The sequence below is a fragment of the Rhodnius prolixus genome, unplaced genomic scaffold (assembly GCF_049639745.1).
Source record: "Rhodnius prolixus isolate KJV_2025 unplaced genomic scaffold, Rpr scaffold_3, whole genome shotgun sequence".
NCBI lineage: Eukaryota > Metazoa > Arthropoda > Insecta > Hemiptera > Reduviidae > Rhodnius > Rhodnius prolixus.
In genome coordinates this window covers 38,686,238-38,699,215 of record NW_027411603.1, presented here as the reverse complement: position 1 = coordinate 38,699,215, position 12,978 = coordinate 38,686,238, and the positions used below count along the sequence as shown (strand labels likewise).

At 32.3% G+C, this 12,978-nt stretch overlaps 1 protein-coding gene across 9 annotated transcripts in view; it reads right to left on the bottom strand.

Moving 5' to 3' along the window:
* The window catches only part of DAAM (disheveled-associated activator of morphogenesis-like protein), a 189,109-nt gene that overhangs the window by 6,702 nt on the left and 169,429 nt on the right, over positions 1-12,978 (bottom strand). For 8 of the 9 annotated variants that reach the window (XM_074124838.1, XM_074124836.1, XM_074124835.1 and 5 more), the window contains 12 exons: positions 7,529-7,747; positions 3,799-3,870; positions 3,060-3,293; positions 2,724-2,921; positions 2,294-2,508; positions 2,129-2,195; positions 1,700-1,820; positions 1,495-1,627; positions 1,268-1,394; positions 913-1,110; positions 459-827; positions 45-181 (listed from right to left, as the gene is read on the bottom strand). In XM_074124838.1, the coding sequence (XP_073980939.1) occupies positions 45-181; positions 459-827; positions 913-1,110; positions 1,268-1,394; positions 1,495-1,627; positions 1,700-1,820; positions 2,129-2,195; positions 2,294-2,508; positions 2,724-2,921; positions 3,060-3,293; positions 3,799-3,870; positions 7,529-7,747 (2,090 nt within the window). Of the gene's footprint in view, positions 1-44; positions 182-458; positions 828-912; positions 1,111-1,267; positions 1,395-1,494; positions 1,628-1,699; positions 1,821-2,128; positions 2,196-2,293; positions 2,509-2,723; positions 2,922-3,059; positions 3,294-3,798; positions 3,871-4,592; positions 4,909-7,528; positions 7,748-12,978 lie in introns of those variants that run through there. The other variant, XM_074124843.1, reaches the window with a different exon arrangement.

The following is a 12,978-nucleotide window of genomic DNA, read 5'->3' as shown; positions in this document are numbered from 1 at the left end:
CGTATGTATTGTACAATTATAATTATTACCAAATATTCACTTACTTTGTGATTTCTTCATCAGAAAGTTTGAGCTTGGACAATAAAATAGTACAATTTTGGGCCCTTCGACCATCAATGACTGAAAGAATTTTGGATTTACCTTTTCCTAGCTGCCTTAGATCTTCAATGGAGCCATCGTTCTTTAAATAAAATATTAATTAATTATACCAATAATTTTCCCTTAAAAAATGTAAGCCTTACATTTAAAAAATTAGCTAATAAAAGGGGGTTGAATGTAGGAATCAATTCAGCTTTCAGGACTCCGACAGAACATAAATTTATCGGGTACAATATAATTATAATCATGAAATTAAACAATTACTAATATAATGATTTTAAATAACAGGTTTGATCGTTCAATTAAACAGTAGCACTATGTAGTAAAAATGATTATATGTATTTATATGAGGTACTAACCGCTACTCCATTTTTCTGATAAGCGCAAAACAATTTATCAATGCTGTCAAGATCCATTGCGTTATATAATTTTGTATCATCTAATTCCGACCAGACAGTGCCTGTCAGTTTTGTATCAGGTAATTTGGACCAATTGAAAGATTTTAGAGGATTCGAAGGTTTAGGTACATTCTTGGCTGGTCTTGGTGGGGCTGCAGGAGGAGCTGGAGGACCTGTGGGATTCGGTTGCTGGGGTAGAAGCGGTGGAGGCGGAGCTGCAGGTGCCGGAGGAGGGGGAGGAGGTATGGGTGCCGAAGGCGGCGGTGGAGGCGGTGCAGAACTTCCCAGGGGACCATGCTGATGGCCGTTTACCATGTTCAATCCTTCAGCCTGCAAATTTTCAATCGAAATTCTCTTAAAAAGTAAATATTTTTAATTTCTTTCTTTTTAAAACAATTTGAACTAAACTACCTACCTTTGCATCATCAGGAAGACTTCCTTCACTTAGAAGCGCTTCGAGTCTTCTTCGTTCTCTTTCTTCAAGTGCCAATCTATCTTCCAGTTCTGATGTTCTATCCTCCAACGCGGAAACTCTTTGCCTGGCCTCAATATGTGCCGCTGTCTCTTTTTCCAAACGTTCTTTACCTCGGGCTACGCTCGCCTCAAGATCTTCCTGTAAATTCTCTTTTTCTTTAGAAATTATTTTTTTACTTATTTAACTGAGGACATCGTTTTCTAAATTATATAAAATATCGCACACAGTAAATTTATTTTATCTGATTCTAGGTTTACTTTAAGTACCATACTAACAGATTATTTAATTTATTTACCTTTTCTTGTATTTTCTGATCCAACTCTTGTTCTTTTTTAGCCAATTTGTTAGCCATTTCTGTATTTTCTTTTTCAAGTTCTTCAGCTTTCTGTCTTGCTGCAACCAGTTCTTCTTCTTTGGCCAACCTTAAAAGTTTTTTTTTTGTATTAACTAAATTCTTCACTTAAATACACAATACACGTACATTAAATTCTATAATATTTATTTGTTTGGAATACGACTTACAAATGTACTATTTCTTTAACATTAATATCAAGCAGAGAAACGTCGTGATTGATTCCATTTTCAGTCTGTGTTACTATCTGTTGAAGTATTCTGTCAAATAAGAGCCAGTGTTGAGGTTGACTTCCATAATCCACTATAAGATTGATGTTGTAATTAATAAATGTTATAAAATAAATTTCTTAATTGTACTATAACATTCACTTACAGGGTAAAAGTAGGCAATGCTGCAGTAGGGATAGGAAGTGTGGATATGCAGCTGTATGACTCAACTTACGACGGATCACATCAAACATGCCCGTCGCACTGGATATATCCACGTCTTTTTCCTATAATAGGATAATAATTAATTTAATAATGGTATAAGTGGTATGTAAAGGGAGGTTTGTTACAGGATATTCTTTATATTTTGGTTTGTAAACTCAAAAAGCAATCAAAGGAATGTAATAAAGACAATGTTTCCTAAAACTTGCAGTGAGGTTCTCAAAGAGGTTGCCGACAAAGTCCAAAAACGAGCTCAAGAAAATTCTCGAAATTGGAAAGAAGTAATAAAATATAATTTTACTTAGTTGGTAAACTCTTTGAGTTTAAGTGTTTAATTTTGATTTTGTTATTCATTTTTAAACAACAATATTACCATTTCAAATTTCCTGGCTAATTCCTTCTCATCTTCTTTTCTCAACATTTCAAAAAAATCCAGATGCCTGTTTATACATAAAAAAAAAAAATTGATAGCCATTTCAAAATTAATTTTTAATAAATTTGTTTGACAATTTAAATTTTATAAATTAACTAAACTTACCTATCAAGAGTCTGATTGTCATGTTTCCTCAGTTTTTGTATAACGTGTTGTATGCCAAGCATAAGAAATTCATACCTAAGATGGAGTCTGAACTCTAAAGATTCTTGTCCTGGGCCATAGCTTAGTACCGCATTCACAAAAGACATTACGGCAGTTTTTAGGTTTACTTCATCTCTGTAAATACCTGTTGATCGGTCTAGATCGTTTATAATACCCTAAAACAGTATAAACAATAAAATAATAAAATAATGTAAAAGCTGCAAAAAGATTTACACCGCCAAACATTTTTTGATTGCTATTGTTAATAAATAGATATCAACACAAGGATTTTTTTAGAACCAGAAAAATTATATAAATTACTTTTTTAAAAACAATCCATCTCAATTCAAAATGAATCTAATATACGTCTTTTTAAAAATGTCCATTATACCTGGAATCTAGACCTTTCGCAAGAGTATGCTTGATAATGTGTCATTGCGTCTAATACTTTTTTATGTCCTCCAGGTACCAAGCATACTGCTCCTAAAATCTCAAGTGCAGCCACTTTAGTTTTAATATTTTCAGAGCCGAGACTTTGAGCTATTGTTTGTATTGCAGTAGGATGCGCTAAGACATGTGCTCGCCCCGTCTAAAAATAAAATAATGTACAATAAAATGTATAAGTATTAGAAGGTTCAAAAGTCATTGATGCTGTTACATGTAAGTAAAACGAAATGAGCAATGCATAATAAAAGATTAACTTAAAAAAATAGAATCTATACATTACCGAATTGTTCATTAACGCTTTCAGACAGCCAATGAGAGAAGTGTGCGTAGAAGATTGGGCAGTTGGATAATCCATATGCTGCAACAAGTTCAGTAAAACTGGTAGTCCATCCGCTTCTAAGAAACCTTGCACAAAACTATGCGGTTGGGTTCTCAATGCTGTTTTCACACCATCTAATACCCGGGTTCTAGGTGCTATTTCATTTTCATCTATACTTTCTCCATTACTGCTCACCTGAAATTTAAAATTTCTTGCATTATTCTTAAGAAGTTTGTTTATAATTCATTAATTAAGGAAAGAATAAAGCGGATTCAGTTCACTGATAGCGCGGTGGTTTGAAAGTAAGACTCTGTAGCCCACTGGAGCCTCATTGCTTGTGTTAAGTATTGCTATGAAGAGCACTACCATAGATTTGAAAGGTATTCAAAAAATAAAAGCATTCCTAGCAATGATGAAATAATTCTTACTAATAATTACCCATAGTTTTATTTATTTTAAGATGGGTGCTCTAAATCATTAGGAACTCGGCCACGGATATATCATTTATATTAAATATTTAATTTCAGAAAGTTGATAAATTATAATTTAGATGTTTTGCTTAAAAAAAAAAAAAAACATAACGAACATTTAACAGAAGTGACAAGGAAGATTATTGTGGGAGCAATTCCTGCTTTATCTTCTTGAAAAAGTTCTAATTAAACTACAACATGATAAAGACAATATAATATTGTTCACTCACCATTGTTAATGTTTTCATAGCTTCGATATAATTTTCAGGCAAGTGCGACAAATCTGTCATCCCCTCTTGGTCCTTGAAAATAATATTATAGATGAATATTAAAGCATATTTCTTTGAAGATATTCTATTTAAATAGTCTCATAGTTCTCTTAAATATTAATAGCTAGTCCTGCACTACTACTACATTGAAAACAATAAACAGAATTTAGAGAGTAAATAAGAGGGTTTGAATATTAGGTATTGATAGAATTTAAAAGCTTAAATTTGTTTTAATAAATTTTTGCCAACCAAAATAGCTTAAAAACAAGAACAAATATTTTTTTAAATTATTTTTTTCAAAGAGATGTTTCAAAGATAAAATAAATCCTATCTATTACTAGTCACAAGAATGTCTGGGAAAGACACTTGACTCTGAAAAAAAATCTCAGCCTGTGCTGCTGCCCAGTGACTTTTTACAAAATTACTGAACGTAAACTCTTGTTGGGATTTAACATCTTTCCTAAAAAATCTGGAATGCTAGCAGCACTAACTTATCGTAAATCTTTCTTTAAATAAACTATTTCGTTTAAAACAATGTTGGTTGAGTTAATATTCCACATTTTACTGATGTTACTAATCAAAACAAAGGATAGGGACTTTCATCAGTTATTAAGACTGTCTTTGGATTCAGCAATTTTTAGAAAACTTATTTCTAATTCACTCAACTTTTAATTTTTCATTAAATCTGTAATTTAATTTTAGGTATTAATTAATTTTAGACCATATTTTATAAATGAAAATTGATTGAACCTTGCCTTATTCTATCAGTAATGTATATTCACTTATAAATTCATACAGAATATTTGAAATTTTACTTTCTACATTTCAAGCATTATCCACACTAGATTAACCTCAATGGTAAAATTGAATTTAATTATGGCTCCATAATTACATATAACTCTAGAAAGTAATCATCTTTATGGCTTTATTTGAATATTTTATGACACCTAAAAACGGTTTTCTCATCCAAATAAAGTTTGAAAATAATAAATCCAACTTTGCTTTCACTTGGAATCGAATTAATTCATATCACTTAAGCTATTCGAAAAGAGGCAGATAAGCACTTTCTGTAGTGCACTGAATTTAATTGCAATTAAATAGAAAAGGGAACATGTGATACTGACTTGGTATAAGTAATAATAATAATAATTATTATTTTTAACATATGGCTAACATAGAATTTATCAGTGACTCATTCTACTAAATAAATATCTAGAAATAAATTAAACAATGATGTATTTGATGTTCTTTGGGGTTTGAAGGAATTTGATGAGCAAATATTACTAACGAATAAAAACCTACTCGTGTAATTGTTCAATAGGACTGAACTTATTGAAAATAATTGCAATATTTTATAAAAATGTATATTCTAAATAATAATTATTTCTAAAAAAAAAAAAAATTAATCGAAAAAAGAATTGGTTCACTTTGATCGGTGAGGATTAAACAAGGTAAAGAACATACTTAATGCTTAAGCCTTAAACCTGAACCACATAAGCAAACAAGTTACACAGTAATGCAGCAAGAATGCAACTATAAGCATGAATAACGACACTAATGAATTGACTAACTAATTTTCAAGATGCAAAAAGAGTAAAGAACGACGAGTTCAATCAAAGTTTTATTTGCAAAACTTTTCTTTGACGATTTCGTGCGAAGTATAACCTTAGCATTTTCACTAATCTCTGACTAGTAACATGCGGTACTCTTGAACAGTCTTTTGGAAATCAGGAATTCGCAACAAATTTCGGTTTATGGATAAGGGGTTTCTTTTGTATCTAAGCCAACTATAAATAAAGTAAATTTAGTGTTCAACAAAATCTCACGTCTTCAATCATAATCAAATTAACAGAGATAGTAAATCTAGTTCGTGAAAGGACCGATTAAATTTCTAATCTGATACCAGCAAAATACAACCTAAATAATTTCCATTAACATAATTCATAACTTTAGGCATATTATAATGGGTAATTGTTTCCTTGGTACTCCTTTAAACTGATTTCCACAGGAGATTGCCCCGCCCTGGATGTTTACTTCCCAAAAAGGAAACAAATATCCGGCGAATTAATTCTTAAAATGGCTTTCTCCAAATTGATCACGACCTTTCGCCAATTCGCGACAATGTTAATTTTGTGAGCGAAAGAAAATTTTTCGGCTAATCTATAGAATAGCGCCCCGGGGGCGTGGCCTGTTTATTTTTAGGGGTTGGGAAGTACAGCGCACCTACCGGTGAAAATGTAAACTACTTCCCGCGAATGAACTGTTTCGGATTGTGCGAATTTCGTAACGCTTATGTTTCGCACGCATGCGCAGTACACTTACTGCCTAGCAACTGCTTCCTGTTTAATGTATTAATAGTTCCCGCGAGTGCTCTGTATGTGACCTGAGGTGCCGTTTTTTTGTAACTTTATGAGCATGAGCGTTTTAAATTTGCAGTTTTTTTTTAAATTAAAGCATGAGTGTAGTGTGAATGAGGTTGGAGTTCGACAGGTACGAGTATACCCTCCTCAGGAAAAGGACTCCACAGAATAAGGTAAGTTTCTTTTGTGTTGTTCTGTGTAATTATTGTAATGAATCTTGTGACACAAATAAAAAAATTGAGGGTGATTAGGTAGGTTAGGAGGGGGGTATGGGGGCGAAGCCCCCATTAAGAAAAAAATCAGGGGGTGTGGGGGCGAAGCCCCCCATTAAGAAATAAAGAAATAATTCGAAGTGATTCTGATTCGCTGTTACCATATAATCCGCTAGATTTAAGTGTAAATATAAAATAAAGAAATAGTTTTATATTTATATTTGAATATGGCGGGTTCTATAGTAACAGCGAATCAGAATCACTTCGAATTAGGCCACGCCTCTGGGGTGCTATTCTAAAGATTTACCAATTTTTCTTTTTCTATAAAACATATTACTGGGATATATTGTTCTAGAGTTTTCGAGACCAGAGATTTCCCTTTCTAAAACTAAATTGGGTCTAAATAAGGGTAGGGAGGTCATAGGATTTCCATGTCCAGAACCTGAGTTCGAATCCAACTACCAGCTTTTAGATTTTATAAAGAGCTCACTGTTTACTATAAGGAGAGAACATTGTTCGGAGGGCGTAACGAACGTCTACTTTACTTGTAATAATTGTTAAAATATAAGTTACCGTGTACCCTATAAATGGGTTCTCCGGTACGGTAGTTTCAAAGTTAAATTACAGGGTTTTGTAAAACCTTGACATCTTGAACACCCTTATTTTGGTCATTAGTCCTTACTGCTATCAGGGTACTTCTTCACAGCCCGCTGGGTTGCTCCTTAACTGGTAATTATTCCCTTTAAGATTGGCCAAGTTTTGACTCCATATATGAACGTTAGACACCAACAACAACTCGCTATTTCAAGGTTTGCATGTATTAATTTTCTCTATACATTGCAATGACTAAAACTTTGTCCTAGTTAGCGCAGTTCTTCTGCTAATTTCCGCCATAATTTCTTCCATAAAAGACATAAGTTTTCCGAAATAAACTACTTTTTCAACGCACTTTTAACATTTTTCCATTTATTGATGTTTCTTTTTTAGCCGTTTTATATTTCAGTTTTCTTACAGATTACAGTTTTCTCACTAGTAAAACCAAGTCTTGTTTTTCCCCAGCATTATTTCATTCTCTTAATAACCTACCCTGAAGAAGAAAAAGAAAAACTAAGAGAATACCTTCTTTTGTGAACAATATATCTGCCATTTCTTTTCTGGTGGCAATCCAAGCATTGCCGCCTTATTTGGTGCCGTTAGATCTAATTCTTCAACTAGTTCGGCAAATTTTGTATTTAATTCTTCTTCCGGTGGTATTGGTTGGGTTGGTGTTAAAGTCTGCAGGCTGAGCGTCCCAGTATGGTCCACCACGCAGTAAGTGATCTCCGGCGGCTCATCATCCTGGAACATGGCAATATCAGGAAATTAAAGGACTTGGAGTGAAAGTAAATCTTCTTCTAAAATAATAATTAAATAATTATTAAGGGGAAAAAAATGAATCTGATAAATTGGTTGGTTATTATAAATTAAACTTTTTTATGAAAATATAAAAAGAATTTTTAGAATATTATGTTGGACAAATTATCATAATCTTTTATAATGGAGTTGATTGGAACTGATGGACTGATACAAATATCGGCCCCCTTGTCTGCGATACTGTTACCTACTTCAAAGCTGCAGAGAGTCGAATGCTTTCATTTAGTAATGTTTTTTTGGTTTTATTTTAACTTTCTCCTTCTGTTTTGATCTGAATACTTTCAATATTATTATAATTATGCTAATCAGGGATTTTTATTAAAAGTAAAATTTATTATTATTATTTATTACATTGCATAAAATCATAATCTGTGAATAATTATTATATGCATCTTTATATATACATATGTATATGTATTACTACTGAAATACTTGATGGTCCACATGTGTTGAAAATGAAAATTTACGGGAAAGATGTGATGCCACAAAATGTTCAAATGGAAGTCCACCCAAAATGTGGATTAGAGGCTTCATTTTACATACGAGTATACGATTGCGATGTCGCAAAAACAACTCCTGAGATTTACTTAAAAACTAATCGAATACAAACCAGCCTTTCACTTTTAATTCAATTATTCCAAGAAAATTCTTTCTTCTTAAATGCATTTCCTAGTTCTTTTATTAGATTGATTAACACACTTAAGAGTAATGTAAAGTAAAACAAAATCTAATTTGCAAACGTTTCGACAAAGCAGTTGAGAATTTGCAATGACGTTGCAAACTTAAAATAATAAAATAAATTTCCTTTACTGTTTAGAAGAATGTTTTTCTTTTATATTTGTTACAGACATTGCTGAACAATAAAAAGTTTCTAATAGTTTCCTCGAGGATCGTTGATAGTCGACATCTTCTTTGACTCACCGCTGCCTGATACCTTAACTTCAGCACATCTTCTTCCACATCCAGTAGCCCCCGGGACCATTGGAGTCATCTTTGTCTTCTGCCGTTTGGATGGTATTCTATGCAGCGCAGCGGATTTCTACTTTTTGAAAATATATACTCGTTAAACATATAATAAATAATTCAGTTTCTGATTGTCTTCTGTGATCAACGCCCAAGCATCCCTCCGAACCGTTAGACTACTACGATTTAAGTACAGGTTTAGGTTGGCTGAAGATTCGCATCTTATTATCTACAGATGCCTATTGACTGCTGTTGTACTACAGCTTAAATCTTGGTTAAACTGTTTCTCGGGCTAGTGAGTGACTCCTAAAGGAGTAGCTGATCTCACGCCTTTGGAACGGATATCTTATACTTGCAGATTACCAATTTTTGTTTTTGTATTTCGAGTTAGTCACTAAATAATTTAACTTATCTGTAAATGACTGCAAAGAATATAGACAACGGCTGCCCTCATCTTATTCTAAACGCGCGTCTTTCACTGTGAGGTGGTCGTCCTAGAAATAATAAGTCCTACATTTTATCCGCATAAGATGAACCTATTAGTTGCAGACCTTGCTTTCGGCCGTAGACGTACCATTTCCTGAGTGACTTCATCTAACACCAAATTTCATGCAACAATGTCATATTGATCAGCCCTATCAGCTCCGCTGGCACTTCTAATGCTTTTAAGCACTCAATAAGCCTTGTGCACGAAACTTAATTATAAACAGATGTACAGTTGACATAGATTTCAAATTATTTATATACATTTGTTTATGTTGGTCATAAACTTAAACTAAAAGTGAATTATAATAATCAGGTTTATACCGATCGGTTATCTAAAACCATTCATTGATAATCTGCGAGCTTAGCGTCATTCCTTTATTCAACAAATTAGCATGAAATATGCATAATTGAATTATTCAATGATGTACAAATAGTGGGATCATAAAAGTAAATCAAGTTAGTCAGGGATAGTGAAAGGGAAATTACAAACGCGAATAAATTTAATTGAAGGAGATGGAAAACGATAAACCTTTGCAACCATATAAGGCTAGTTGAGGGCAAACACTTTCATTTGTAGCTTAAATGCTATGTAGCGTACTACAATACACATGTTATGTTTGTGTTAGTGGGTGTATAATGCGTGATATATGTGAAAGTGATTCGAGAAAGATGATTCCAGTCACTGAACTATAATAATATTATGCACTGCCACACTTTTTAGTTAATAAATCCATTTAATAACAGTAAAACAAACTTTACACTGAACTATCTTAAGACCAAACAGAGTATCTGCAGCTAGCTCATAAGTGTTCTAAAGAATTCATGGTCTCCATCTTCAAATTTAAACTTGTTTAGTTTCTGACTAAGAAAAAAGTATCTAACAAAATAAATATGAATGAATAAATAAATGCTTTTATTTACAATTACATAAATACAATTGAGTTTTACAAAAAAAGCGTAGAAGCTTATTTTAAATAATTAGCTCCCAATTACAGTATTTATTATTCAGACAGCAATTAACCAGGAATCTCCTATATTTTACAACTGTGTTTAAGTATTTGGCGAGTGTTATCCAATTAGTACCATTTAATAAATTGATGTGCCTTTCTAAATTCCCCTAGAATTGGGCATATTCCTAGGAAGTGAATAGTATCTTCAGGGACATTTAGATTGCACAAGGAACACGTAAACACCCTATTCTTACTCCATGGTTGGTAGTTCCAAGTCTAACAGTTCGCCTCTGGCTTTTAATATGAGAGATTTACTATATAAATTTGTTGCATTATTGTGGATACAAAATTCTGCTTGGTGCGGATCTAGTTTTGAATATAATTTATGAAATTCACTTTTATCAACTCTGGTTAGCATTTCCATTTCATTATTTAATTCAAGTTTATTTACTAAGTTTTCAGGCTGGAATGTTTTGAGAATTTCTTTGTTAATTTCTATTTGAAACTGATCACCTAAATCTTTAATGTGCTTGAACCAGGATATTTTCTTTTCTATTATTACATTGGCTAAAAAATTAGTGAGCCTGTTTGTTGTTTGATTTAGTACTTTACGGATATAGCCTATGTGCATTTTAAGAGTATAGCCATTCAATGGTGGGATGGAAGTTTCCAGGTATAGGACATAATCGGGTTTGTTTGGAGGCAGATAAAATAACCTCTTTATGAACTATTTCTGCAGCTTCTCTATTTCTTGTAGATTTAAGTAGCCCCAAACCTGTGCACCATAGCATAATACCGCTCTTATTTAATAGTGCAAACTTTAATTTTAACAAAATAAATATACTGAATAGTAACTAATACATAAAATAAAACCTAATAAATAAAGTAGAAAACTAATAAATAAAATACAACTTCAATGCTTTCTTAAAGAAAACTTATTCTCTTTGGCCTCAGCCAACTTTTGAAGTTTGTTTGTACAGTGAAAAAGGCAAACATCCAACTTATCTATCTGATAAATAAAATAACTGGCAAAAATGGCAGCATTATTATAAACTATTTTCTTCTTAAAAGGCGGAAGTTCAGAATTTCTTACTCTAGGGGGAATTGAATTCTTTATTAAATCCTAACTTATAATAATATTGATCTATTATATTTCAACCACGACATAATAATAGTAATTTACACGAAGGCCGTCACAATTGTGCACACTGATTTCTGTAGGCTCAACAATCAATATAATGCTATTGCTTTATTCTGAATATAATGTACGAGTTGATTAGGAGACAAGTTCAACGAATATTACAAGCGACATTAGAATTTTTAAGGTGGATTTGGAATATAGTTTTTTGTTGGTAGATCAGAATTAGTTGCTAGGTAACATAGGATATGAAAGAAACGAATACAGATTAGCTTTGCAGAAAGAAATAGAGGTCTTTGTCAGAACCAAAAAAAAGCTTAGTTGGCCCTTAAAGATTAGTGAAGGAATTAGTTGCATGGATCCATCTACAAGTGCGTTTATAAATGCAGTAAACTTTAACAGATGCATATGTATAAGAAGAATTCTGTAATATGAACACCTTCTAAAACCGTTGCATAGTTTTCACAGCTCTCAAATATCTGAGCACACCAATGCAATGTGCATGAGCCAAACAACATCTTTATTTGCATCTTTCTTAAATCACTTTTCTCAATGAAATGTAGCAGAATGTTTTAATCTACTAAATATTCTTCAACATAGCTCTCTAATCAGTTTTACCATTCAACTTGTATTAACTTTCGCTGTCCAATTTCATAACGAGCACTAAAGACTTAAGAATTTAGATTTGCATATTATCTGCGCTCCTCTCACGGCCAATTAAACACTGGCAGCCCCCATATAGCAGAGAGGAGCAGAAAACTGGTTATGAATGTTTGATTATAGAATTAATAAACACAAATTTAATTTAAAACTAAATGTTAAATATTTGTTTTATGAGATTCAATTAGATATTTCTTCAAACATATTAAATAGTTTATCGCCCAGTTAGTTATATTTCTAACACTAAAAAGACACGTTTAAGTTGTAAAAAACAAATACCTATTCTATGAACCAGCCAAGTCAAAACTAAATTTGACTGAAATATAATGTTTAACAATAATTGCACTCGGCATGTTTATTTTTACAACGATAAGAAAAAAGATCTTCCTTAGTGTGTCATTCAGAGCAGCCGAGCTGTTGCTTAAGTGTTCTTAAAAGGTGAACGAACGACATCATTAAGAGATGAGCCCCCTAATATGAACAGAGAGGTTGTATAATTTGGGTATTTCTATAAAACAAACTAAAAAATTGGTTTATTACCTCTATAGCAAAGATTGTATTTCAGTTTTTAAATAATATGTTCACGCGTTAATCTCAGTGCAGAGTTTTAAGGATAATTTACTTATATGTACTCGTACATGAAAAGGGATTTATGTGATTTCAATTTTGGTTGAAATATTATTTTGGTAAATGTTTTTTCTTTCCGAACGAATGATTGATTTCATTGGTTTAGTTTAGCAAATATGCTGGCAAGTTTACTATCTTTTATATCTAGTCAGTAAGAGTAAGATTATGGAGCTTACTTCCGTTTACTTTACTTTTAAATTCACAACTTAGGCGCTGGTGAGCTGTGTAGTGAGATTGAATGTTTAGTTGGGATTGTATCAAAGAGCCATAAATTTCAAATATTAAACTAGTAATAAATTAATTGTCGCCATTAACCAATAACGCATAATAAT